General features: G+C 41.5%; 1 protein-coding gene across 1 annotated transcript; it reads right to left on the bottom strand.

Annotated features, from left to right (window-relative positions):
• Positions 1–354: 354 nt before the first annotated feature.
• Positions 355–27,769, bottom strand: LOC138625406 (cilia- and flagella-associated protein 44). Its single transcript, XM_069706305.1, has 35 exons — positions 27,733–27,769; positions 27,437–27,540; positions 26,644–26,788; positions 25,667–25,829; positions 24,787–24,889; positions 24,481–24,697; positions 23,605–23,719; positions 22,785–22,949; positions 22,065–22,220; positions 21,920–21,967; positions 21,076–21,175; positions 20,794–20,888; positions 20,502–20,711; positions 19,043–19,153; positions 18,793–18,945; positions 17,529–17,744; positions 15,745–15,887; positions 14,486–14,783; positions 11,428–11,483; positions 10,999–11,161; positions 10,333–10,463; positions 9,673–9,878; positions 9,456–9,600; positions 9,188–9,341; positions 8,264–8,505; positions 7,721–7,985; positions 7,421–7,624; positions 6,435–6,630; positions 6,225–6,338; positions 4,731–4,861; positions 4,496–4,612; positions 3,449–3,650; positions 2,647–2,807; positions 2,225–2,359; positions 355–637 (listed from the first exon to the last, which is right to left on the bottom strand). The coding sequence occupies exons 2-35, from the start codon at positions 27,510–27,512 to the stop codon at positions 425–427; spliced, it is 5,349 nt and encodes a 1,782-aa protein (XP_069562406.1). The 5' UTR covers positions 27,513–27,540; positions 27,733–27,769; the 3' UTR covers positions 355–424.
• Between the last annotated feature and the right edge of the window lie 114 nt (positions 27,770–27,883).

Genomic DNA, 27,883 nt, shown 5'->3' with positions numbered 1-27,883 from the left:
TATCAGCACTATATTTCTCTGTGTGGTTTGAGGAGCTCGTCTCTGCCCACCACACAGAAAGCGCCTGATCATTTTTGATCCAGGCTATACTGAACTGTGCGAATTAACTCTCAGAAGACAGGACAAGACTACATGTAAGCCGGTTTTATATTTATCTCATATTGTTATTATTGACATTGTACTACTATACTAATGATATTGTTGTTTGCTGCTCTACCTGCCCTTTTGCATGTTTCTTATCTAGATACACAGACAGAAAATGGATAGATCTTAATATGTGACTTAATCATGGCAAATATCAACTATTTACTTCATTAATCATCGACTATGAACCATCAATCATAATCACCGCTGTTCAATCAAACCTTTATTCTTTTCTTTCCAGTTCTGCATTTGGGTCCTAAACCTGCATTAATCATAACAGTTAGTTAGTTTGTTTGTTCACTGTGGGGGTGTGCAGGACGGCGTGCAGTTGGGCCACATCGGGGGGCAACACGTGGCCTCCTTTGCGGGACAGAAGTCTGATCTCTCTCCTGAGGGCCTCAGCCTGCTGCGACTGTGTGTGGGCCAGCTCCTGCAGCTTCCAGATCTCCTCCTGGTCCACACGTCTCTTGTAGTCCTGGAACTGCTGTCTGCCCTGAATACACACAAACACATGAACACACACCGATCAGTCACAACATTAAAACCACCTTCCTAATATTGTGTAGGTCACCCTCGTGCCACCAAAATAGCTCTGACCCGTCGAGGCCTGGGCTCCACCAGACATGTAGGTGTGTCCTCTGGTGTAGGCACCAAGAAATCAGCAGCAGATTAAAAAAAAAAAAAAAAAAAAAAAATGCTCATTTTCAGGTGTTTATTTTATTCTGGGTCTCCACCAGAGGAACTTTTCATGATTAACAGTTCAAACAAAAAGTTGAATTCATCTTTTACACGCCGAGTATGCCGGCCTGGTATTCCCAGACCTAAAATTCACTCCATGAATATGTGGGTCTTGCCAGCCTTTAAAGGGAATCATTTCCAGTCATTAAATCCTAATGGGATTAGTTATTAATTAATTATTAATGAAGGCTGCATAGCCCCCCAAATGCTTAGAAACTCCTCCAACACTGGTCGTTGGTTGGTCCAACCTTTAGAATGACCTTAATGTGACCAGGGTTTCCAGACTATGATCACAGTGAAGAACCAGGATACCTGTATGCAGCCCCTGTCTTTTTAAGGCTTGATGGTAAATATTACATTATGTTATTAATTTTTATTGAAATGCAATGTGTTTCATCAGTGACCTCTGCCGTGGTGCATATTAGACAATTGGCTAAATGTAGGCTCATTGATACTGCATTTAAATGGGTTGTTTTATGTAAGTAATCTTTTCATTGTAACCATAGAGTCACTGGACTAACACACACAGCTGTAAAAAAGTTTTCGGAACAGGGACCCAGGCCCAGAGTTTTATGTTTCAATTCAACTGTCCAATGTGTGGTTTTTAAGTCAGTTTGGCTTTCTGGAAAAAAGCTCCTTTTTCCTCATAGTGCATCCTGCCGCAATCTCTCCCTGAGGTATACAACATGAACATCAATCTGCCCAATCTGAACACGAGCAGATGTGTTTCCTCTGCAGAGGAGAGTTTTTTCCTACTACTTGGCAAATCTTCCTTTATAATAGCAACCAGCCAAGGTGCAAACACACCTGGCTTTTAAAGGGGATGGGAAATGACACTCAATGACAAGTTTAATGCTGAAAATAAGATCTGTCTAACATCACAATCAAGTCTAATCTCACTGTGTGTGTGCTGCAGGTTACGTGTTCATGTCACGCTTTTTTAAGTTTCTTACTTGACAGGGATTGGCTTCCAAAATATTTGTGATTGTCACAAATCCTGCTTGTATTTGCTTTGCCTTAAAAAGATTTTTAAGGTGAGCTCAGACAAACTTTACCCCTTTAGCAGATGGATGTGAAAACTGTCTTTAAATCAAACTCTGCACATCATTCTGAGAACATATAATATCATATTAGGCAGACTGATCATCTTGGAATAAAAAGATCAGGCTGGGAAAAGTTTGAAACTACTGAAGAATGATAGTAAGATATAACTTACTAAATATACTATAACCATACATTGTAAATATATGGTTATGGTATGTTTATATAAACATATGTATAACTCTGTGGATCCCAGCATTGATTATTCTCACATCAGATGAATTTAAGGCAGTAAAGTTACCATTGTCTTCTGCCTGGTGCTGAGTTTCAGCTCCAGTTCCTTCTTCTGATCTAAGAGGCTGATCATGGTGTGAAGATGCTCCGTGTTACACCTGGTCTCCTCCATCGGAGCCTGACGTGCCTCTTCTACCTTTGCCTGACACACACACACACACACACACACACACACACACACACACACACACACACACACACACACACACACACACACACACACACACACACACACACACACACACACACACACACACACACACACATCCAGAAAAAGGATCAATAAACTTGTTCCGGTTCAAGTTGTCTTTAAAAATGATATTTTGAATTTGTTGATTATCAAAACAAAACAGAAATACAGACATCTCACAAGTGCTGAAGCAACACACACACACAGACACACACAGACACACACACAGGTAAGCGTACATCCCACTGTTTGAGCTCCCTGGCGTTCGCAGCTTCTTGGAGGAATTTTTCCTGCTGGAGCTCCTCCAGGCTCCTGTTCCCCGACAATGTCTGCAGAGCCTCCAGATCCACCAGCTTGCCAAACTTTGTCATCATCAGCTGGTCATTTCGCTTCTCCAACTCTGCACCAACACACATGCAGACACACAACAATACACAGATTAATAAACGTGATTGAATCTAAGATGTTGGAATATTTCTCCAACACCATCTTGTCAAACTTGCAGCGCAGATCTATTTGTTTTCATCTGTTAGTGTCCTTTCTTTGAGTTGTTTGTGTTCATGTGACATGTAAACTTTACACTTTTCTGTGTCACAGATGGTATATAAAAGTGGACGTAGTTTCCGGCTCTGAAAAATGAGGCCGATGCAGAAGTGCCTTAAACTGTAATACCACCGGGTGCCACTAGAGGTTGGCTCCAAAAAGCCTCCATAGACTCCTATTCAACGAGTCTCAAAATTCTCAGTGAATTCTTTTAGTGTTCTTGTCGTCCATCTGAAAATAATCCCGTCATTAATTATAAAATAATCTCCAAAAATATGTGTTTTTGGGGGGGCGTGTCTCTTTCATTGACAGGCCTGTGGTGCAGTCGGGTTACAGCTATCGGTGGGTGGGACGTAGTATTACTGTGTTTCCAATCAGATGGAGTTAGATCCATCACTCCAAATATGGTCCCTTCTTGGTCTGTACACATCTCCAAGGGTTGCGGTTGACATGGAGAGGAGCTCGAGGTCTCTAAGGCCTGACCTGTGTGGCTCTTACCCTGGACCTTGGCAGCCATGTCCTTGCGGTCGTGGATGAGCCTGGCCTGCTGCTGGCGAGCCTGACGGTACAGATCTTTCTGGTGGAGCTTTTCTGCCTGCAGCTGGTGGATGCGCTGCTGCAGCCGGTTCAGCTCCGTCATGTTGAGCACCAACGCCTCACTCAGGTCTGACGGCATCGAGCCGTTAGTAACAAATTCAATCTGGCAGACATATGGAGTAAGTGTAAGGAAGAGAGAAGATACAGGAAGTTTAACAAGTCAATATCATATTGTGTAAATCCGGGGCTGTCGATATTTAAATATCATTTTTCATTTGTGTGCACAAGTTACAAAAGAACAAACTCTTTATTTATTTATTTATTTTTTTTTTTAAAGATAATAGACATCAAACAATTTAATACAATTTGCCATTGCAAACTTTAAGAATAACAACAATAGCAAGACGGGTCAAATAGAGGAGGCCCATTTTCCATGTTAAGTAAATGAAAAAGGAGGTGCAGTGTCATTCAGACAATTTGTTCCAGCTTCCCCTTTTTATTCAGAAGCTGGAAATATTTGGCAGCAAATTTCTTTTTAGATGCTTTGTTTTTTCATTCAAAAAAAATAAACCTCCTGGTGAGAAGAATTGCTTAAGATCTATTCAACTTAAAAACTCCCGATAGGGAACTCCAAGTCTCATCATAGAGTCATGAAAGAATTGATTGTCCATAAAATTTTAGAGATGGTTTCAAGGACCAAATTCATCAAACTGGATCATTTTAAACGTCCAAAACAAGTCAAGTTTGTGACTCGCAAACAAGTCCCAAGCAAAGGACTGCTCACATCAATCACATGGAGCGACGAGATCTCTGCAGTTTGGCTGTAAATCCAACAGGGATTGGACAGGACATTCTATTAATTTATTATTATATTTATTGGTAATTGGTTATGTTTCTACCGTACATCCCAGATATCACATACTTTTTACTTTTCAGTAAGTGGGTTAGGAAAGAACAGAACTGATGTTGTTTTGTCTTCAGTGAAGCTCCGTAGTGTTGGATGTTTACCTGGTGCAGTCTAATGGGCACAACCAGATCCAGTTCGTGCATTTTCCGCTGTTTCGCCTTATTGATTAACTCCAATTCGTCTTCGACTGCCTTACGATTGTTCTCTACTATTTTCTCCTGTAAAAACACAAATCAAATACACACACATACGGCAGGATGTCAGTGAAAAAGAGTGATTAATAACAGAAACACAGCAGTGATGAAAATATAGAGGAATTCAAAGGAGGAGTTTGACCTTCTTCAGGAGGGTCTCGATCTCTTTTTTCAGGGCTTCACTGCTCTTTTTCTCCTCAGCCAGCAGTTCCTCCACGTCCAGCCGATGCTCCCGCAGCTGCAGTGTATTCTCAAACAATTCAGGATCACAGCCTAAGACACACAAACGCAGATTCATACTTAAAACTGAAGCCTTAAGAAGCAAAGAGACGAACTGCAGAAGTGCTCTGATCATAATCATTCTGTGCAGGTTTTAACAGCGACTTAAGGACTCTAACCCTAACTCCCCCTAACTCTAACCCCCCTAACCCAAACCCTAAACCCTAACCCAAACCCATCCTAACCCTGACCCTAACCCTAAACGTAACCCTAACCACCCAAACCCTAACCCTACTAACCTAAACCCTAACCCTAACCCTACTAACCCGAACCCTGACCCTAAACATAACCCTAACCCTATCCCAACCCTAACCCTAACCTAACCTAACCCAACCCAACCCTAACCCCACTAACCCCACTAACCCTAACCCTATTAACCCTAGCCCTAACCCTACTAACCTAAACCCTAACCCTAACCCGACTAACACGAACACTAACCCGAACACTAACCCTACTAACCCTATCCTAACCGAACCATAACCCTACTAACCCAAACCCAAACCCTAATCCTACTAACCCTACCCTACTAACCCGAACCCTAACCCTAACCATATCCTAACACTAACCCAACCCTAACCCCAAACCCTAACCACCCTAACCCCCTAACTCTAACCCTAACCCCTAACCCTAACCCCCTAAATCTAACCCTAACCCTAACCCTATCCTAACCCTAACCCTAACCCAACCCTAACCCCCTAACCTTAACCACCCTAACCCCTAACCCCTAACCCCTAATCCTATCCTAACCCTAACCCTTACCCCTAACCCTAACCCTAACCCCTAACCCGCAGACGCGGCCCAATTAGCTGTGTACGCAGACAAAAGTAAAAATTCCCTCCAAACAGGGTTTAAGATGTATATAAAATACCTCAAATTGAATCATAATCTGATCTGGTTTTTCAATATATAAGTTTTAATTATCTGGTAAAAATCCTTAAAATAACATCTACTCCTTCTCACTCAGTAAAACTTCCAGAATCTATAAAAATCCAAAAATGTAATTTAACATCAGAAAAATTATTACATCTTAATTAACAGAGCTCATATTGAAACTGAGGTGGGTTTTTTTTTGGACAACATTAAAATCTTGAATGTTTTTTCTATTTATGCATTATGTATCTATCTGGCCCCTGGTCGGGCAGCTCAAAAAGGCTGCACCAAATGTAGGTAATTACAAACAGCCCCTCATGTTAAACAGTTGGTATTCAGGCCTCGTAGCAAATATTCCACCATCAAACCCGCTGTAGCTGTAGATATGCAGGTCTGAAGTGAAATGCTTTGATCTGTCCTGCTAAGAATGAAGAGTTTCCACTTTACTGTGAAAAAAGATTTGTATTTCTTGCAGCATTACACTGACCTGTAGGGCAAAAATTGTCATCCACAGCAGCTCCTCCATCGTCTGTGTTGCTGTCATTGTCATCAGCCCAGTCATCGTCTTCATCTGAGTCTTCGCCGCTGTCCTCTTCTTCTTCTACAAACACGTTGGGATCGTAAAGGACACATGGACAAACTGAAACACACATCATCATCATCATCATCATCATCACACTGCATTCCTTTCTCTCACCTTCATCTCCCGTCTGCTCCTCCTTCTTTACACGTTTAATCTTCTTCTTGAAGATTTTGGTCAGAATCTCTTCAAACTTGTGGTTTTCCCCCAGCAAGTCTTGGAAGGCAGCGGTCAGAGCCTTCTCTCTGTCCTGCAGCTGGGTGATGTCGCTCTGATTCAGCTCCAGCTGCTCTTCACACTCCTCCAGCTTAAACTGTCAGCAAACAGAGAAGACGTAATGTGGATCTATAAACAGTGGTCGGAGGAAGGAAATCACTTGTGTTACCACGTCTACACACAAGGCATAGTGTGAGCACCGCAGCAGCCTCAGTCCTCCTGTGTCTGTACAGGAAGCGCTCGGCTGTCAGTGAAGCTGTTCACATGAAAAATGGAAGCGCAAAAACTCACTTTGGATTACATGTAGGACAAGTGAAACGTGAGCCGTTACATGACCTGCAGCTGATTGATCAAACAACAAGTGGATCTGTCAGACCACAATTAAAAACCGTGTATGAAAAGCCTCCTGTGTAAACAATCCATCAATACTACATGTCTGTCCACAGGTCTGTTAATGAAGACCAAAATCAAACTTATTTTATAACTCATTCACTTGCAGAATTATAAGTGACATGCTGCCAGTGACCGTGCTGTTTTAAAAAAAAAAATAATTTCAGACTTGCTGTGAAGTAAATATTGATGTAAAATAAACTGCAGTAGACACAGTGAAAGTGAAGAGCATTTACGACTGCAGCAACTTTCAGATGTGATTTTGACCAAGTGACTGCCTGGTGTTTGATGGCAACATTTTATTTAGTGAAAAATGTGGCTCTATGTGTGTCTTATGGCTGCATGCAATTCTATCTGCCACTTTAATACTACATCCAGGAGGTTTCCAATCTCCTAAGATCTGAATCCAAACCAAAGGCGGCTTAAAGGAAGGAAATCAAAGAAAGGCAGCAATATTGTACATCAACCAGTCAACAGGTACGTTAAATTCCTCCCACCGTGATGCTGTTCTCCTCCTTCATGCATCCATTGAGCTTCTCTTGCAGGCTGTCCTCGCTCTTCTCAAACTGCTTGAGAAGCAGCATCTCCTGGAGCAGTGTCAGCAGGCAGCGTTCAGCCAGCTTCAGCTGGATGTCCAGACGCAACTTCTGGCCACGCAGCTGCAGGAGCTCCTCATCGAACTGACAAACCGAACTCTCCATCTAAAGATGAAAAATATCCACATAAGACTCCTGCTTCTTTAATCCACCTTCATGGCCTTTGATTCAATCAAAGATGAAGTGTTTCAGGGTGCTTACCTGCTCCAGCAGAGACTTCTGCTCGTGCAGCAGTCTGATCTCCTCCTCCCTCCGCAGCTCCTCCCCCAGCTCGCTCAGCTCTGCTCCTTCATCCACTGCTGCCTCCTCTTCCTCTCTGGTTACACAGAAGGCAGATGCAAAGGACATCCCCTCCTCTCCTCTCTCCTGCTCTTCTTCTTTCTCCTTCTCCCCCTCCATCGCTTTCTCCACCTGCTCCAATAAGCTCACGGCTCCCTCCTGTTCGTCCAGCTTCACGGTCTTAACCCTGTTAGGAAAATAAAAGAATGCAGTGATTCCTGTAAAAGTATAAAATCAGCAGGTTAGAAAAATCTTCCCTATTTTCTTATCTGTTCAATAAACAGACCAGCTTTTCAAAATAAATTCTCTACATGGGTAAAGATGTTAAAGTCCCAAACTGATGCAGCAGTGCAGTATACAGTCATATGTGATAATGCCTGACTGCTGGAGGTCTGCTGGTCTCCTAAAGAGTCATTTTATAGAGAAGTTCAGTATTTATTGTCCACTTCGAGTCTTCTTTCGTACCTCTGCTCCCTCAGCACCCGGTATCGCTCCAGTGTGCCGCGGCTGAACTGCAGCTTCATCTCTGGGGTTTCCTCTGGTAACAAAGATGGCAGGTCGGGTGGGGGGAGGTGGAGATGGGTGGCCAGCCGCTGTTGGACCTTCTGCAGCCGCTGAGCCTGAGCGTGCAACTGGGACACCAGATGAACCTTGGAGTCCCGCAAAGCCCTGATCTGTCCATTCATCTCCATCTGCTTTTCATGGCTCTGATGTGATGGAGGGAGTCATTACATCAACCGGCTGCGCCTGCAACTAATATTCCATTTACCACTGATTCATTTGTAGATTATTTGTAATTGAGTTTCCAGAGTTCAAAATGATATGCTAAATTTGTTTTTGTTTTTTGACTAATAAATAACTCCAAATTGATCAAAAATATATATGATAATGAAATAACTGATTAATCAGATAATGGGGGTTCAGTTTTCTTCCTCTTGTGTTTTATTTTTAAATCATAATCCAAATGAACGATTATTATGTATCACATCGTCACACTCTGAACTTCATGTCATGTATGTCCTAGTGTTTATGTGTGCTTCATTTCCTGCCATTGTTTGGTTTCCCAGGTAGTTGTGTGTGTATGTAGCGCAGCCTGTTCACCTCCCAACCTTATGTGAGTCTTTTTTTCTGGTGAACTCACTGTTTTGTGAGTAAAGCTTGAATTTCTTTGACCTCAGGTTGTTACTGTGTGCCGATGAGTTGTTTGTTGAGACCCAGTTTTCAAAAGGCAAGTGTCTGAGTGAAACTCCTGCCGCCGAGCAGTAACACACTGTGTTTTACTGTATGTGATTGCCATTAAAACTTGGTGCTGTAGTTTAACTGCATCTGAGGTCTGTGTGTGGATTGTGGAAACAATTAGCAGATACGTGTATTTGTGTGAGTTTATACGTTTCTCTCCAGGGCAATATGCTCCTTTCTCTTCCTGTCAGGGTTCACTTTTGGGCATTTCACTGCTGTGATGTCTCCGATGTTCTCTTTGGCTTCTTTGATAGCCTGCAGGTCTTTTGGATGGTCATAGTCCACGTTTGGCTTCTCTACATAACTGAGACACCAACAACACATTTTTGCACAACCTCCAAGTATCTATATAGCAACTGATTACAAACTTTTTTAGGAACAAGAGGGAAAGCATTGACCACACTTGAAACCCACTCACATTTGGGCCCATTCCTGCTTCCTCTTTTCTATATTGGCCTGAGCTTGCCCCGCTTTCGCTGCAGCCTTTCGGAGCCTCTCCTCCTGCCGGTCTCCCAGCTTTATCTTTGCCTGGCGAGCCACTGGGGGGCGCAGCATCACCTCTTCTGGAGAACAAACACAGATGAGGTGAAGACGTGTCTATGACAGGTGAAACAAACTCACAAACACTATTTTACCCTCTAATTTGTCTTTCATGGGCTCCATTCTGGATTTCCTGCGTCCTAGTGCAGCATCTCTGTCCTCCTTAGGCTGGCTCGATGTGCTCTGCTGTGTGACACTAGTTGAAGGCTCGGTGAGCAATGGCAGGCAATAGGTGGAGACTCTGTGGTCAGAGCGGATGGCGACCACTGTGACCATGTTGGCCTCCAGAGAGTCACTGAACCTGTGAACAAACACATAGAGGGCAGAGGAGTTCATTCTGAGCGGAGGAAAGGCAAATCAAAATGAAATCAAAACCTCTGAGGATGAGTCAGCTTAAATATTTAAATTCATACAAACTCATACAAACTCAGACAACACTCACTACAATTGTGTAATGACCGAATTGCTTGTAACAACAACCCGATGGAACCTGATCGTTGTTTCCAAGTCTGCAAAAACACGTGTAGACTGGAAGGGCAAATGCATTTGGTGCACATTGCTGTAAAAAAATTCTGAAGGGACTTTATCTGTGCATGTCCAGGTAATACATTTGTATTTGGTTACTGTGTGTGTGTGTGTGTGTGTGTGTGTGTGTGTGTGTGTGTGTGTGTGTGTGTGTGTGTGTGTGTGTGTGTGTGTGTGTGTGTGTGTGTGTGTGTGTGTGTGTGTGTGTGTGTGTGAATGTGTGTGTCTACCAGTCCTGTGGTTTTCTGAGTGCTATGCTGCAGCGTTCCTGCTCCCAGCCCAGCTGCTTTCTGACCTCCATCACCCGCTCGGCCTTCAGCTTCTCGGCCTGCTCATAGAAATGTGGGTCCAGCTGCAGCTCCTAGGCACACACACACACACACACACACACACACACACACACACACACACACACACACACACACACACACACACACACACACACACACACACACACACACACACACACACACACACACACACACACACACACACACACACACACACACAAAACACAGAACTAAGAATATTGTACTAGAATTACATTCCCCAGAAACCGTGCAAGCCTTACCTCGACCTTCAAGCTCACAATTTGTTAAATCTGTGTTACAACAGCAGTCAGGAGCTGATATGTACACACAGGTGTGTTACATGCCTCTTCATAATACTTGGCATTTGGAGATGCCAGGTATGACGTATGAGCTTTTAATGAAAGTGATGAATTTCACAATCCGTGCTTTGTACAAAAATGTAACAAAAACTGAAGTTTCAGATGCGTCAGGCAGAGTTCTATAAATCACATAAAATACTTATTTAAACCAGATCACAGCAAACTAGATGAGTTATCAGTCCTGTGGACAGTTCGAACATACACACCCGGGTGTCTGTGTCTGTACCTCAGGTTTCAGGCGAACGTGCGCCGGCAGACTCTGGTTGTCATTCAGCACTTGTTTGAACTTCTTCTGAAGGTCAGCCAGCTTCTTCTGCTTTTCCAGAATCTTTAGCTCCGCCTCCCGACGCAGGTGGTCGGTTTCCAGCTTTTGTTGAGCCGTCTCAATGCTGGAGAGAGTCAGAGTGGGGGTTAGAAGGTAAGAAGGGATACAACTTTCATGATTTTCTTGAGTCTCAGTCTTAAATGTTTATCAAAGCTACATCTTCCACAAAAAAACCCCGAAAAAATAACTTAAACATGACAAGATACAATGCAGACAATATAATTATTTACTTCACAATTGAAATGCACAGACAGTCAGACAGAAAGAAATATGACAGAGAGGAAGATAAAGAACAGAGAAAAAGAAGACCAATTATGACTAAAATCTCACCTGTAGGCTGCCGGGTCCTCAATGTCCAGAGCTAATGCCTCATTCTCAAAACCCACCTGAAGAACATATCAACAAAATGATGCTGTTTTTATCTATGAACACCTACAACCATCTATTTGGTTAATCTGCACTGTACAATAAGTCAACTTCTTATTTTGACTACTCAGACTTCTGAAATATCTGATGTTTTCTTCTAAAACACTGCTGATACAGTGAACCAACAACATGTGACAGTTATGACAGTTTAGACCTCATTCAAATGTCGGGCATTGCCTGTACAGTTAATAACCTCCTCCATCGAAAAAAAGTTGTTAACCTTGTTAACGTGTCCATGTGGTGTTTATATGCTAGAAGACCATGATTGAAATAAACATAGATCTGCACATACTGAATGAAAGCAAAGGTGTATAGTTATATGAACAGGAAGTATTTCTTTTGGGGAAATTTTTTTTGATATGTAATATTGATGAAGAGAAATTAGTTTTTAAAAGTTGAATCAGTCAGGAGAGGGACTTTAAGACAATACAAACAAACCATCACACAATGTGAAAACAGTTTGTTTTACACTTACAGTGCATCCGGAAAGTATTCACAGCGCTTCACTTTTTCCACATTTTGTTATATTACAGCCTTATTCCAAAATGGATTAAATTCATTTTTTTTCCCTCAAAATTCTACACACAATATCCCATAATGACAATGTGAAATTATTATTTTTTGAAATTTTTGCAAATCTATTAAAAATCAAAAACGAAAAAAAAAAAAAAAATCACATGTACATAAGTATTCACAGCCTTTGCCATTACACTCAAAATTGAGCTCAGGTGCATCCTGTTTCCACTGATCATCCTTGTGATGTTTCTACAACTTGATTGGAGTCCACCTGTGGTAAATTCAGTTGATTGGACATGATTTGGAAAGACACACATCGTCTATATAAGGTCCAACAGTTGACAGTGCATGTCAGAGCACAAACCAAGCCATGAAGTCCAAAGAATTGTCTGTAGACCTCCGAGACAGGATTGTATGGAGGCACAGATCTGGGGAAGGGTACAGAAACATTTCTGCAGCATTGAAGGTCCCAATGAGCACAGTGGCCTCCATCATCCGTAAATGGAAGAAGTTTGAACCACCAGGACTCTTCCTAGAGTCGGCCGCCCGGCCAAACTGAGCGATCGGGGGAGAAGGGCCTTAGTCAGGGAGGTGACCAAGAACCCGATGGTCACTCTGACAGAGCTCCAACGTTGCTCTGTGAAGAGAGGAGAACCTTCCAGAAGGACAACCATCTCTGCAGCACTCCACCAAGCAGGCCTGTATGGTCGAGTGGCCAGACGGAAGTCAGTAAAAGGCACATGACAGCCCGCCTGGAGTTTGTCAAAAGGCACCTGAAGGACTCTCAGACCATGAGAAACTAAATTCTCTGGTCTGATGAAACGAAGGTTGAACTCTTCGGCCTGAATGCCAAGCGTCATGTCTGGAGGAAACCAGACACCGCTCATCACCTGGCCAATACCATCTCTACGGTGAAGCATGGTGGTGGCAGCATCATGCTGTGGGGATGTTTTTCAGCGGCAGGAACTGGGAGACGAGTCAGGATGGAGGGAAAGATGAATGCAGCAATGTACAGAGACATCCTTGATGAAAACCTTCTCCAGAGCGCTCTGGACCTCAGACTGGGGCGAAGGTTCAACAGGACAACGACCCGAAGCACACAGCCAAGATAACAAAGGAATGGCTTCGGGACAACTCTGTGAATGTCTTTGAGAGGCCCAGCCAGAGCCCAGACTTGAACCCGATTGAACATCTCTGGAGAGATCTGAAAATGTCTGTGCACCGACGCTCCCCATCCAACCTGATGGAGCTTGAGAAGTCCTGCAAAGAAGAACGGGAGAAACTGCCCAAGAATAGGTGTGCCAAGCTTGTAGCATCATACTCAAAAAGACTTGAGGCTGTAATTTCTGCCAAAGGTGCTTCAACAAAGTAAAGCAAAGGCTGTGAATACTTATGTACGTGTTATATTTTCATTCTTTATTTTTAATAGATTTGCAGAAGTTTTAAAGAAACTATTTTCACTTTGTCATTATGGGATATTGCATGTAGAATTTTGAGGAAAAAAATGAATTTAATCCATTTTAGAATAAGGCTGTAACATAACAAAATGTGTAAAAAGTGAAGGGCTGTGAATACTTTCCGGATGTACTGTATATGTTATGGGTTGTTTATCACTGAAGATTATTTTTCACATTGATTTTTTTTTCACTCCACGTCTACTGCATATTAAGACCCTGTTTCACCTAGCTCCCTCAACTAAACCCTTTTTTTGACCCAACTTTGCCATTTGCACATTTATAATCTGTACAACCTACAACACCCTCTTTGATTCAAGTAAGCTCAGAGTCCACAAAAAACTTAAACATGCGAGGCTACAACTGAGGCGGACAATTACATCATTGGTTTATCACAGGTGACCCATCCACTTATTTGTGAACTATAGTTTTAAGCTTTAAGCTTTAAATTCTGATTTTGTCATCGCAATCTTCTTGCCAGAAGTGACCATGGTTGGACGAGCTGGGGAGAAGTGAGATGTGGATCTGACTGAGAAGCTGAGGACACTGTGCCCGCTCACCGGAAACCTGACTGCAACTCAGGCATGTCAATGAGGCATGTTTGGTAGTGTGTTTGGCATGTCAATCAAGCCAAACACACTACCAAACATGCCTCTCTTTGAAGCCTAATATCTAATTACAGTAATGATGGAATTATTTTCAGAAGGACCACCAGAACACTGATCAGAACTAGTGAATTTAGTGAATGACACTATAATGACTGGAGGAAAATATGTATTAACCTACTTTTTTTTTATGAGAAGTTGATGCTTTTTCAATGGTAGATATTTTTTTGATGCAGCCCTAATTGGCCCCCAGTGGTATTGTACTTCAAGATACTTGCGCATCGACCAGGAGACTGTGTGCATATTTGCATATCGATTCTATGGTTTATCACGACAAGGACACAACAGAAAATAAATAAAATAAATGTCAATTTAATATGGACTGACCCTGGGTGAAGCAACCTCGGCCCTCTTTTTCTGCAGGCTTTTCTGCAGGCTTTTCTGCAGCTGCTCCTCCTCCGGAGGAAGCATGCTGAAGGAGAATATGTTCCCATCGTCTCCCGCTGTCAGCACAAAGAGGTCGTCGTGGCTGCAGCGGATGTGTCGCAGGTGTCCGTAATAGTTGTCGTGCATGCTGAGAGCCCAGTAGGCCTGCATGGAGGTGAGGCTGTGGTCGCCAGGCTGCAGAGGGTAAACCCTGATGGAGCCTGAGTGCATGCCACAGAGCAGCAGCTGCCCGTTGGAGCTACAAAACACCAGGAAGGGCATTTCAACTATCACCTTAAACAGTAACCAATACTGTTGTGGTTCTATGTGTCAAGAAGGCTGTAAAGTTTACATCCTGAAAAGGTCCTTAATTTCTGGCTTTATTTCACACTCTTTCTGTGTGAGTGTAACACAGACTGGCTGTTACCATTTGACTATTTCAACCCGGACATATACGACCTGGCCGTGATCGGACCACAAGTAGCCAGCAAAAGTACAGATGGAAACACACTCAGGTCGCATATGTCCGGATTGATATAGCCAAATGGAAACAGGGTCAGAGTGTTGTTAAAGGGACTCTCTTGATGCACAGATTCAATTCTGCCTTAATTGATCCTGGGAGATATCCCTGACCATATAAATTTACAACCTGGCATCACCCTAAAGCATGTAAGCAAATTAACTGAGAAGTATGCATGTCACAAAAGTTACATAACGTACGTTATATAATTTTTTCTCTCGTGTGGACTCCCTCCCACCACCACCAGCGTCCTCCTTCTATGACTCTTTGCAATTTCTCACATGACATCGACCCTGGTCATACATGCATGTACTTTAACATCTAGGCAAGATAAAATATGACATTGACATGGTATCCTCTAGTAGACTGACAGGTGCATTACACACTTTCGTGTAATACAAGGCAGGAAGGTTATGAAGATGAAAATAGTTGCCTTTTTACACATGCTATAATCAAAGAGCAACATTTCTGATTTAATGTATTAATAATGAATATAAGTTCAGTATTCACTCTCTTTAAGCTCCACCAGTTTCTGACAAAACTATCTGTCTATGTAGTCGCTAGATGCTTCATGTTAATGCTGTAGTTAGTTGCTAACTTTAACCAATTTACACAGTAATGTGCTGCAAAACCAAAACAATGAGCTGAAAGAGGTCGTATTTGAATCATATGAAGCATTCTGATTGGTCAGCCTGGCTACCTGAAAGTGAGGGAGCGAACAGGGTCGTCGTCTGCGTTATGGATAAGCAGGAAGTCAAAGGGTTCATCCTCCCGCTGTTCCGGATCCTCATCCTGGTTCTCAGAGAACTTACAGTGATACAAGAAACCTGAGTCAAAGCCGCCCTGCAGGAGAGAGAAAAATACATTCAGTCTTTAAGGAAGATTTTATCCTCGGATACCTTTCCTGAATTACTAATGTGTCTCAGCTTCCAGCGATGTTCCATCTTCCAGAATGTATTGTGACATCCACAAATAATGATGATAAACTTCTACTATTAACCTCCACATTGGGTTACTGTTTGAGGTTCTTGATACAACTGCTGGTAGAATACTTACAGATCATGAAACGTACTGTAGTCAGGAAACACATTTTCATTGTTGAGCCATTAATAAGAAGTGACAGCTGATCAAACCCAGTAGCACTGAGTCTATTCCAGTCAGGATCAGCTGATGCTGATAGTCAGACAGGGAAATAACATTATACAGTGTGTCGTGTTGAAGGACTCACTGCCAGTTGTTCTTATTAAGGCCCTGTTTACATGACATCAACATGCGTCCTGAGTGATCTGATCACAAACTGTGAATACACCCATGACTGAGTGACACTCCACTCTGGTCAGACCACATCGGAGGATGCATGTGGCCACATTCTTTTAGCAGTGTGAATGCAATGCATCCTGGGTCACATATAAGAACCACTTTAACTGACATCCTCTGAATAAACAAAAATTTCTGTTGGAAAAAATATCCTGCGTGACTCTGTAGACTGCAGCTGAACCGTACAGGAAGTGGAAACAAAAACCTGCAAAATACAAACTAAACTGAACAGCATGAACAGTTAATGTATCCACCGCAGCACGGAGCCAGACTGTCTCAAACCCGCTGGAATAATCAAATAAACCGACGTGATCGGGTCACATCTGACGGTTCAGGTTGTGAATTACAAACTCGTATTCAGACATAGAAGGCTAATTGACAGTGCATTAAAAAAGGCTTGGGTAAGCAAGGGTGTCTCATTGTGTTAAATACCTGTTGCCTCGACTCATCTCTCCACTGGTTTCTGTCCGTGTTCACGTGTTTATTTGTTTGTTTATGTACATGGTGTATATATTTATTTGCATATTGAGCGGGGAAGTGAGATCCAATCACAAGTGGTCAATCGAGATGCATGTGGAGACGCTTGATAATGGCAGGTGTGAACAGAACGTATGTTTCTGTCCACTTGTGATCGTATCACCCAGGATGCATGTTAATGCCAGGTTTGATCAGGGCCGAAGATTATAGAATAATTCACGGCTCATGTTTCACCCATTAGTGCATGCACCATCTCGGCCAAATTGGAGATAATTCTTAGTTTCTTTTCAGTGTGGAGTGCTGAATCAGTTAACAAGGCCAACTCTCACAGATGAGTTTATATTTGTAGCTTACCCACTGATTACTGTGTGGTTGCTGTATTCACTCAGACAAAAGAAACTGTGGTAGAAATATTTGTCAAGCAGACAAATAGTGAGTTTCCATACTCTGTCACCTTAAACTGTGGCTTATACATGGAGGTGGGACACTGATTGCAAAAGTTAATGGAGATCTTTTTCATCTATGATGCAAGAATGAGACCAAAGACAACCTGTTCTGGTCCTGCATTGCATTCAGGTTGATATTCAGCTTGTGCAGCTGCAGGAAATTGGTGTGTTTTAGAAAAATTAAATCAAAGTTGTCTAATTCTGTTACTGTTAAGAAATCCGTAGTGTATGGCTGTGTGTGTACCATGGAGAGCCAGAACTGTCCAGACTGTGAGTAGAAGCCACAGCAGAGAGGACTTGGAGGATCTGGGATGTGGAAAGGTGGTAACTCTTCCTCTTTCTCATCTTCTTTCTCCTCTTGCTCTTCATACAGCTGCTCCGATTCCTTTAACTGCTCTTTCTCTTTCTCTTTCTCTTTCTTCTCCTTTACAGCCTTACGTCTTGCAATTTCCTCTTCTCTCTGAAACACGCAAACGCACAGATTGAAACACAAATCATCTCATCTGAAATGCTGGATTTATTACCTGCGGCAGCAGTGTGTATGAATACAGCAGGAGATGAAGGACGCAGAGATGAGATCAGAAGTCAAAGGGAGTTATTGGTGGGTTCTAATATGGAAACAAGATGTTTGTATATTAATGTGAGAATATAGAGAATTTGGCCTGTTTTGCTCTCATAAGATATCTTTGCAGGATGGCACATAGCAATGAAATGTGAAGGTCCTTGCAGTTGATAATATATAAAACCTCCTTAATAATCTGGAGTTGTAAAACTATAAGAAGAAAAAGTCAAACAAGCTTATAGAGAGGAAAGAGCAACATGCAGTTAATGAACAATAAGCACACATTTGTTTGTTGGTAAAAGTGGCTGATTTGGTTTCTCATATGCAAATGGGACATGCAAACATCTGCTTTTGGCAGTAAAACTCTGAGTCTGACTTTCAGTATTCTGAAGTAAATCCAGACATAGAATCTCAATATTAGCCATTCTGTAAAACTATTAAAATAAAGACAATAGTTGTATGTAAGGGGATGATTGTAATGCTTTTTTCAAATGTGTTACAACCCACCTCTGTCTGTCCTTGTTCAACTAGCTGTATCAGCATAGCGGTTTAATATTAACACGGGAAAAATGCATTATATTTTGAATGAGAAACTGCTATTCAATCTAAAACAAGCCATATGATTGTATCTGCAATCGTAAAGTGCTAAACAAAAAATAGACTTTGTCAAAAAATTTACTTTCTCACCAAAAAAAAAATGTTGCTCTATAAAATCTGCATCTGCCTGTTTACAGCCTTGAAAATCATTACATGGGATTGGGGAGGAAGTAGGTAAACAAATGGTCGAGTAACTCCTATCTTATTCCTGTTATGAGGATTTGGTGGTGTTACAACTTTCCCCATGTTACAACATACCCAATCTACTCCACAACATGATGTAAATACAGTTCTACAGACGTATTTATTTAATCCAACAAATTTAAATGAAGACAGAGCGTAGTCAGACCTTGATTCGAGATTTGATGCTCCTGAACCTGAAGGATCTTCTGGGCAGCTCCGGCACCTGGAAGGTTTTGGCCGGCTTCTGGGCCTCTGGATCAGGACGCTGCACCTCGACCACGTGACCGTTCTGACACAGAATGAGCAGCCTGTTTTCAGTCTGTGTAAAAATGTAAAAAAAAGAAAAAGAAATGTTAAATGAACAATTTTCCATCACAGAGACACTTGGGTTCAAGTAAAATGAGAACCAGACTTACGTGGGAATGAGGTGACCACTCCAGTGTCTGCACCGGCCCGGGAACACGGATGAAACCGATGGGGTTGTATTTCTCCCCGACAGTGAAGAAGAACACCGTGCAGTCAGCGCTCTGAGCAGGAAGGTCAGAAAGGCAAATGGAAAAAACAAAACTACGGTCAAATAAAGTGTCGATAATAGACAATAATAGAAACTTTGACAAAAAGCATAATCCACAGCTCTAACATTAATCTCTGTGTTAAGATTCAATTTATGAATGTAAATAAATTAAAACTTTGAATATACACTGGTTCACTATCAATGTTTAAGAGACATTTAACATCCTTAGTTAGGTTCAAAGCTGCAGTAATAAACTTGATGGGTTGCAGTAGATTAAGTCTGAGTTATGTCATGATATTCACATAAAACTATTAGGTTACTTAATTTCTTCTTATAAAGTAAAGACGTGGGTCTAAGTGATGGGAAAAAACATCCTGAGTCAAGCTGTTTCTGATCAAATGTCATTTGGTCATTTGCAAATTTAAGTAAATAAAACTCATCATCGCCTCACCAAAATCAGATGAACTCAATGCTTTCTTTACTATTCACTGCTGTTTAGATACAACAAAAAACAAACAGAAATCAAAGAAGGGTATTAACTTTGTCTCAGCATTAGTGTGCAGTTTGAAACTGACGCACACAAAATGTTTTACTTTAGATGTGGAGTCTTTTTCACAAAGATTTATTAGACTAATCTGTAGAATTAGGCCAGTCTTTATTTTTTGTTCTTAAATGAATTGGTCAACCAAGTTTTTTTTAGTTTAGAAAAAAGTTTAAACTTACTCAGAATTCATTGGCAGTCAGTGCAAATGAAGGTAATCAAGAGAAAGCTTTGTGCAAGAGATAAATTTAGACTACCTAGCTGAAGTCCAGCTGTAGTTTAGTTGAATCTAAACTACAGTCAAAGCCTGATGTGAAATGTTTTTTGTGCCTCGTATTAACTGTGAAATGAAGAAGGCCTGTTTTTGGTTCTTTGTACCATACAAGTAGAATGAACTTCAGCACAACTCAGTGTTATAGACATTCAGAGGCACAAGACACTTCAAAGCTTTTCTTATTGATCTTGGGATATGTGATTGTTTTAATTAGTTTGTGATGACTGAATTGACCTGTCTGTATTTGTGATTGTGTGTATACGGAACATATTTGTTCTCAGGCCTCTGTTGCAAAAGAAATTTAAATATTATGTAACGAAACAAAATTTCTAATCTAGGCTGACTACAGCTGCCATTGAAACAGACTTCAAGATCTTGAAGATTTCAAGAATTCAGAGTACAGAGGAGAAGCACAATCACAATACTTTGTGAGTAATGTGACAGGCACAACTGTCTTTTGACAAAGTGCTGCCTCCCATGGAGCTGTGTGTTTTCTAATAGTGGCTGTCATCGTGATAAATACCGTCTCCCTGGAGAGCCTCTTACCCCCGTGGCCAGGACCTCTCCATTCTGCTCGTATGCCACAGCGGTAACAGGAGCGTTATGAGGTTTGAACGCCTGTTTGAGGCGCAGCTTAGCGTCTCCTGTGGGGCTCCATCCGCTGACCACATGCAGCCCCTGAAGGTCATACAGCTCCAGCAAGCGGACCACCCCGTCCTCAAAGCCTGTCACCAGTAAGCCTCCACTCTGCGTCACCTGAAAGCAAACACCAGAGGTCAGCGCTCCTTCTTCAAACTGTATGTGAAAGAATGATTCAGTTCTGCATCAACACTCTTACCAATGGTGGAGCCCAGCTGAGAGCAGTTCCACCCTGATTGAAGTAGCTGCTGGTCAGTTCTCTTTTTGCAAGGAAGTCAAAAACTTTGACGGAGCCTGGGGAGCATGGACAGGCGCAGGCAGAGTACCTGTTATAGTGTGTGTGTGTGTGTGTGTGTGTGTGTGTGTGTGTGTGTGTGTGTGTGTGTGTGTGTGTGTGTGTGTGTGTGTGTGTGTGTGTGTGTGTGTGTGTGTGTATGTGTGTACAGTACATGTGCAGGTGTGGAAGTGCACATAGACTCACAGTCCTGAGCAGTTGTGGCCATCAGGTGGGAATTCTTCGATACGTCCAGGCCCCGGATCGCCCCGGCGTGGAAGGAAAACAGGCACTCTGGATCTGGAGTCTGCTCACATGTGATACGAAAACTGTTATTTCACTGGCCGAAAACACTGTGTTTATTACAACACACAATGCTACCGTGTAAGTTCATAGGAGGGACATTTAAAATATGATGACAAGTTTAAAATACCCTCATAAAGAGGCGTGGAGCATTTATTCTTTCATAACAGGCCTCTAAATTGTGAAGAAAAGGGTAGATCTCTCATCTTGTGTCTCCCTTATTTCTCCTGAAAATAATGGTAGATTAAAAATGCATATTGTGATCTTATTTACCATATTCAGTGAAATATTGGTAATTAAAATGTCTAAAAATCTGTTAAATGCATTTACATCAGTTCTCTGGGAGACATCAGCACAGTGACGAAACCAACTCTCAGATTTGCTGTGGCCCTCTCGTGCAGTAAATCTTACATTACATTGAACTCCACCAGCCTGCAAATGTTTTCTTTTTGGTCTAATTTGTCTGAATTTATCAAGAAACTTTACCACCTGTTGATTAAAAGTTATTTGAAGAATCCAGAGACTACTGACCCTACTGAAGGTGGTATATTTTTGACACGACATTTACAATTAGAAACAGGCAATATCACATACACATCCTCATAAACACTCATATTCAGCCCAATACATGTCAGAAGTTTGTGCCCTAATTAATTTCAGTCAGTCAATTTAAACATAGTGGACTGTGGACTGATCAGCCAGACAAAGTTTAAATATATAAAAACCCAAAGTGACGTCGGAATCTCACCGTGTTGGTGAATGAAAGATCCAGTTTCCAGATGGCGCCACTGGAATCCTACAAGACCACAGAGCAGAGAGATCAGGACTGAGGTGAGGCTTTGATCATGTACAAACTGCTTTAATTAGACACTTTACACGTTTTGCACTCTGACCTGAGCAAACCAGATGAAGGAGTCCGGCAGGGAGCTCCTGACCACAGAGGAGAGGCAGACGTTGTGTCCCAGTACCATCTCATTAATGGGCTCTATCTCAAACCTGCTGCTGTCGCTGCTACTGTCGGCTGTGTTGATCCTCTCGAAGTCCCAGCCCTGCAGGGAGGGTGACAAAGTCAACCTGAACATTAGAAAAGATTTACATTCTTTCTGTTTATGTCCACATATTTATATATGTGTATTTTTAGACCTCAGAAGGACAACTGCCATGGCCAAAACTAAATTAAGAAAATACAACATAAACTATCTTGCTACTAGTGCTCTCTTGGCAATTTTGATGCATCAATGTGTATTACTCCACCTCTGAAAATAGTCCTCGAGTCATTATTTACCCTTTATTTTGTCATCCTTTCTAAACACTACAGAGTCCAACTGTTACTGAGTCTTTTTCAAATATGAAAGTATGAACAATGTTCCTTTCAGGGTGGCTGTGGCTCAGATGGTAGAACAGATTACCCCCTTGATATTACATTAGTGGTTCTTTCCCCGGTTCCTCCTGTCTACAAGCCAAAGTGTCTTTTGGCAAGACACTGAGCCCCAAGTTGCTTCCGATGGAGGGCGAGAACCTTGCATGTGTGCATTTGTGCATTTACTTTATTCCCTGTGAGACATTTGGTTTGCTGCCACAAAGTGACGTAACAACATCTGAGGGTATTTTACCCGGACAGCTCCATCGTAGCCAATCGTCATCAGCTGTCCATCTTCGAGGGCGAAGGGCTGGACCATCCCGGCGTGGCAGTTCTGCCCCTCCTTACGGGAAATCTCCACCTTGATGGTATTCCCATCCCACAGCAGCAAGTTGCCCCACTCTGTGCCCGACACCACCTAACAGGACGAGACATTAAAAGCCTTTGCATCGGTTTTAGTAAGAACTGAACACGCTAGAAAAATCACAAGCGTCACAAAGTTAGTGAAGCGTAGCAGTGATTGTTCTGCCAGAGAGGGAATATCATATCATATATAAATCATCAAATAAAATCAAACTAAATTTAAAAACTAAAACATCTTAGATTGGGAAATGACTACAGCAATATGTTTTAGCCCCGATGGTGTCATGACTGTAGGCACTGCACTGTCTGTTTACCATCTTTTGTACAGACTGAAATATTGTGACAAAATATTTAATGGATCACAGACCTCCATCATCCCCAAAGGATGAATAGTGATAACTTTGGTGATACCCTGACTTTTAAACTATCGCCATCATCAGATCAAAATTTGTTAACCAAATAGTGACAAAAGCAGTAACATTTCATCAGCTGTACTTTGTTTTTCCTGCATGCCAACAAACTTAACAAAGACGGTGAACAACATACCTGCTAAACCTCAGCATGTTTAACAGGTTTGATTTGACAACGTAATTGTAAATATGTCAGCATGCTGACGTCAGCATTTAGCTCAGTATCTCAGAGAGATGCTAGTATGGTTGTCGACTTGCATACAGTATGAACAGAAAGCATTTGAACAGTAGGGTGCAGACCTTTCCATCAGGAAGTTCCACGTAGCCCTCAATATCAGTCGCTATAGTTTTCCCAAAATGTCCCACAACGCCTTGCAATTTAGGACCTGTGAACGTCTTTGCCATTTTCCAGAATCTGACAGAGAGAAGAGGAGAATGTTTTTTCATCTTATATATATAAAATATTTAATAACATACAAGTGACTAATTGAACAGCTGATGTTTTCTGTCATTAACAGTTGAGATGTCATGAGTAAAGGACAATTTAATGGTCCAGAGCGGTGACTTTCTGATGTTTAATTGAATTGTCTGGCAACCTAATGAGAACAAGAGTCCAGGAAGTAACTGAGCCGGCCGAGACACAGGCTGGCACATAACCCCAATGATATGAATTCTGACACTTAAACAAGATATAACGTGGGAATCAGAAAGCTGGGGCTGATAAGTGGATTTTGTGACATTTGGATGAAGCCAGCCTCCCTGTTTCTAGTAGATAACCTAAGCTAAGATAATTGTCTGCTTGCTCCTGCATTATTGATCTGCTCTTCTAACTCTTAGTCAGAAAGCTAATAGGCAAATTTTCCAAAATATTGAGGTGTTTCTTTAAAAGCACCAATCGTTGGTTCAAGTTCAGGCAGATTCTTAGTGGTTTTGGGTTTAAACTGGTCTCGGCTGTGACACATACGTCCATATATGATTGTTAAATATCAAAAGGACACATTTCTTTTTAAATTTTTGTTCATTTACTGCCTACTGCTGTAATATTTTTTGCTCAAAGACCATACAATCTGCAAAATCCTCATTTACCCACTAAAAATGAAACTGGGTTACTGAAACTGAAATCCAAGCTTTGTTATCAGGGTTACAGCATTTTGAATGATTCAGTATGTCCTTTACTTGATGTGTGCAGATCCTGACGATGTGAGCAGGCCTGGGTTGTATGGGGAGAAGCTGACTCTGTACACCTCCTGTGAAATGGCCTTGCAGCTCAGCATCACCTCCTCCTGCCTCCAGTTCCACAGAGTCAGCATGTAGTCAGGTGCACTGCCCACGCTGGCCAGCAGGCTGCCATCATGGCTAAAGTCCACAAAGCTGTAGTCCTGCTCTGTGCCACCTACAGACACGCATTTTAAAATATGAACATCAAATAATGTGTTATAACAGCTGTGAAAAAAAAAATCAATGAATGTTGGTCACATTTACCTCTGAGGACGCGGTGCAGTGCTAACGAGGGGTATTCATACACTATGATGTCAGGCTGGTTTCCCTTCTCAGCTGCAACAAAGTACTCCTTGCTTGGGTGGGCCTTTACACACACACACACACACACACACACACACACACACACACACACACACACACACACACACACACACACACACACACACACACACACACGCACAACGCGCGCGCGCGCAAACAACGTCAGTAATGTGTATTTGCTCCACAGCCATGTTACAAAGTAAATAACATGTTGTCAGATGATTCAAGACAGCTTTAGAACAGAAAGCATTTTATAATCGGATTGGTGTCCATCAATTACCTCTTCTTCTCACATCATTATGTATGTTGGAGGACAGTCACTGTTCATGCTGTGTGAGATCTACGCATGAACCAGGACCTGTACATGCTGCAAATGAATAGCTATAGCTCCAGTATGATTTTTAGTAAATGTGCTAAAACGTAAAACCACCAGTATTGTCTGAAATGTTACCATATAAGACTACTATGAGATCTGAATTTCATCTTTTTCCATAGCTTTGTAATTTAGTACTTTGTGATAAATTACAGATGCTTTTACTTTAAAGCAAATAGAACTTTAACTTTTTAGGTGATCCTCCACATTATTTGTACAGATTCTACTCTTAATGCTGCATTACAAGTCATAATTCGATCGCCAATCTGCCTGTAAAACATGCCAGTAGATACAGCAGATTTTACCCCGTAAAACAACACAAAGTGTGAACCTTCGAGCAGCTACTGAAGTACCACAACTGTAAGTGAACAAATGTGACGTCATCCATCTCATCAGTTTTTCCTGCTGTGGGTCACAGACAAAGTGGAGTCTCAGTGTGCGCCTCACCGTGATGGAGCCAATTCCTCCTCCGCCGCAGGAGCGCAGGTATCTCTGTTCCTTGGTGGAGACGTCCAGCAGGACGAGCAGATTGCCAGCGATGAAGATCAGAGTTCTGTCGTCCAGCAGCTTCAGGTTTGCCCTGCGCCTACTGTCATAGCCAAAGGAGTGACTGAATGCAGGACCAATGAAGGATGAAATCAGGTTCACTGAAGCTTTACGCTGGAGTTACTTTAGATTTCTTTGTTACCAAATGTCCTGTAATAATAATAATAATAATAACTGCTCATTTTTAACACCAATATACCTTGCCCTCCATTAAATATTCTATTTTTACTATTAATTTGGAAGTAATAGTTGTGAAATATCACATACTCTTACACAATGATAAAATAATATTGTGATGCCTCTTTATTGTGATTATTGGTTTCAGTGTATTATTTTGACATCTATCATTCACATATATTTCAAATTATTGTATTATTACTGCATAGTGTGTGTACTACATACAGTCTACTGCACATATTATACATGTTTACATGTATTTTGTGTTTAGGATTCATACTTAACCTCATATACTGGACTAATGCCTATGTGTAGTATACACATAATGGCTGCAAAATTGCCTTATATAGTCTGCAGTAGGGTGTAAGTGTATCTGAAATGAAAGCCAATGAAGACGTTAATAAGCACACACAAACAGACGGGACTAAAAAGTTTGTCTCAGTGAAGAAAAGGAGCAAAATAAGACCCAAGACTTCAGCTTCCAAAGGTTAGAAAGTTCACTACAAAGCTACAGAGTTAATTTTTTACTGTTAAAGGCATGTATTTCTGTGAATGACAAATGTCTAAGGTCGAATACATTTTGTGGATAGTCTCTATGATGGATGCTTAGTCTACTTCTGTTTGCTGAGCATCATGAGAGAAAGTGAGAGGGGCTGTGGTGTGAAATGCTCTTCAGGAAGCCATTTTAAAAAGAAGGATACGAGAGGTGGAGGAGGTTCTCTGGGATTTCAGACTCGGGTGTGATGAACGCTCTGGAGTGAAGCTCCTCATATTTGTAGTGGATGTCTGCAAAGATCTGTTTTTTTTCAGACTCCTGCTGCATCACTGAGTTTTCGGTATCACATCCTGTGACAGAGGAAATGTTTAAAAGCAATTCTTTATGTACCAAACAAATTAACATGCATTTTTCCTTTAAAGTAGCAAGTCTGTCATGACAAACACCATAAAGAAGAACAGGTCATTGGAGACTTTCATGGGTTTCCAAAAGATTACAAAAACATAAATAGTAAACTACTGTCATTGAATTAACACTGTCTTTCAGTAAAATTGCTTCTCTCCATAATTTTACATAACAAAGTAATTGTTCATGATTTTTCCTCTTCATCAGACATCTGCTCTTCACTCTTCAGCTGTCTTTTTAACTACTGTCAACGGTGACATTTAAACTTCATGCAGTGCACACGCCTGAACTGTCCTCACCTCTTCCACTAGAAAATATTTTACTTTTCAACTAACGTAAACAAAAGGAAATCATTTACGTTTATTGTTTAGACATCCATTAACATTTCATAATGAAAACATCAACCGGCACCTCAACTGCTTTCTTTAGACATTGACTAATGTTTCTGTTAGATATCATGTAATATTTCAACTGTTTTTATTGTTCAGATATCAACTAACATTTCAATTGTTTTCACATCTTACTTATGTGTCAATTGGCACTTTGAAAGCCTTTATCTCGGTATGATGAACATGATGATGCTCTAACTTTACCTTCACTGTGTGCAGCTGCTTGTTTCTCAGCCTCTTCATCAACACACGTTGTGCTTTCTTCCGACATTTCTGCCATTATATCATCTGCTCCTCTTGCTTCTTTTCTGTTCAATAAACAGTGTCATCTGTTATTCAAAGTAATTTTTCAACTTGAAAAAAACTGACCCTAAACTAAAACATACAACATTAGCAGCTGACTTTGTTATTCTGCATCAAACTCACAATTATTGTACAACGTTTTTCAGATAACTATACTAGTTATTATTAGCCCTTTACCAATATTTAACGTTGTGTACCTTCTGGATTTGGCTTTGTAATCGCTCCCCGAGCCTGTTTTCTCATGTTGCCAGGCAACGGGGAAGGTCAGGCTGCAAAGGCTGACGGTTAATGTAGTTCAAAATCGTCGTCTTGCTCTTTTGAGTTGCTTCAATTGCGACCAAACCGGCA

Source organism: Brachyistius frenatus, unplaced genomic scaffold (genome assembly GCF_029030835.1).
Source record: "Brachyistius frenatus isolate BFR_SWC_R1_liver_20210118 unplaced genomic scaffold, ASM2903083v1 Contig_3, whole genome shotgun sequence".
NCBI lineage: Eukaryota > Metazoa > Chordata > Actinopteri > Embiotocidae > Brachyistius > Brachyistius frenatus.
This window is presented reverse-complemented; position numbering and strand designations above follow the sequence as displayed.

What these genes read in the sequence shown, in the direction of transcription:
- LOC138625406 (XM_069706305.1), bottom strand. Translation starts at nt 27,512, where the DNA reads ATGGCAGAAATGTCGGAAGAAAGCACAACGTGTGTTGATGAAGAGGCT. An exon ending in GAGAACCTCCTCCACCTCTC is followed by an intron (nt 25,830 to 26,643) that starts GTATCCTTCTTT and finishes TCCTGCATTCAG; the next exon opens with TCACTCCTTTGGCTATGACA. An exon ending in ACGTTCGCCTGAAACCTGAG is followed by an intron (nt 10,464 to 10,998) that starts GTACAGACACAG and finishes GTGTGTGCCTAG; the next exon opens with GAGCTGCAGCTGGACCCACA.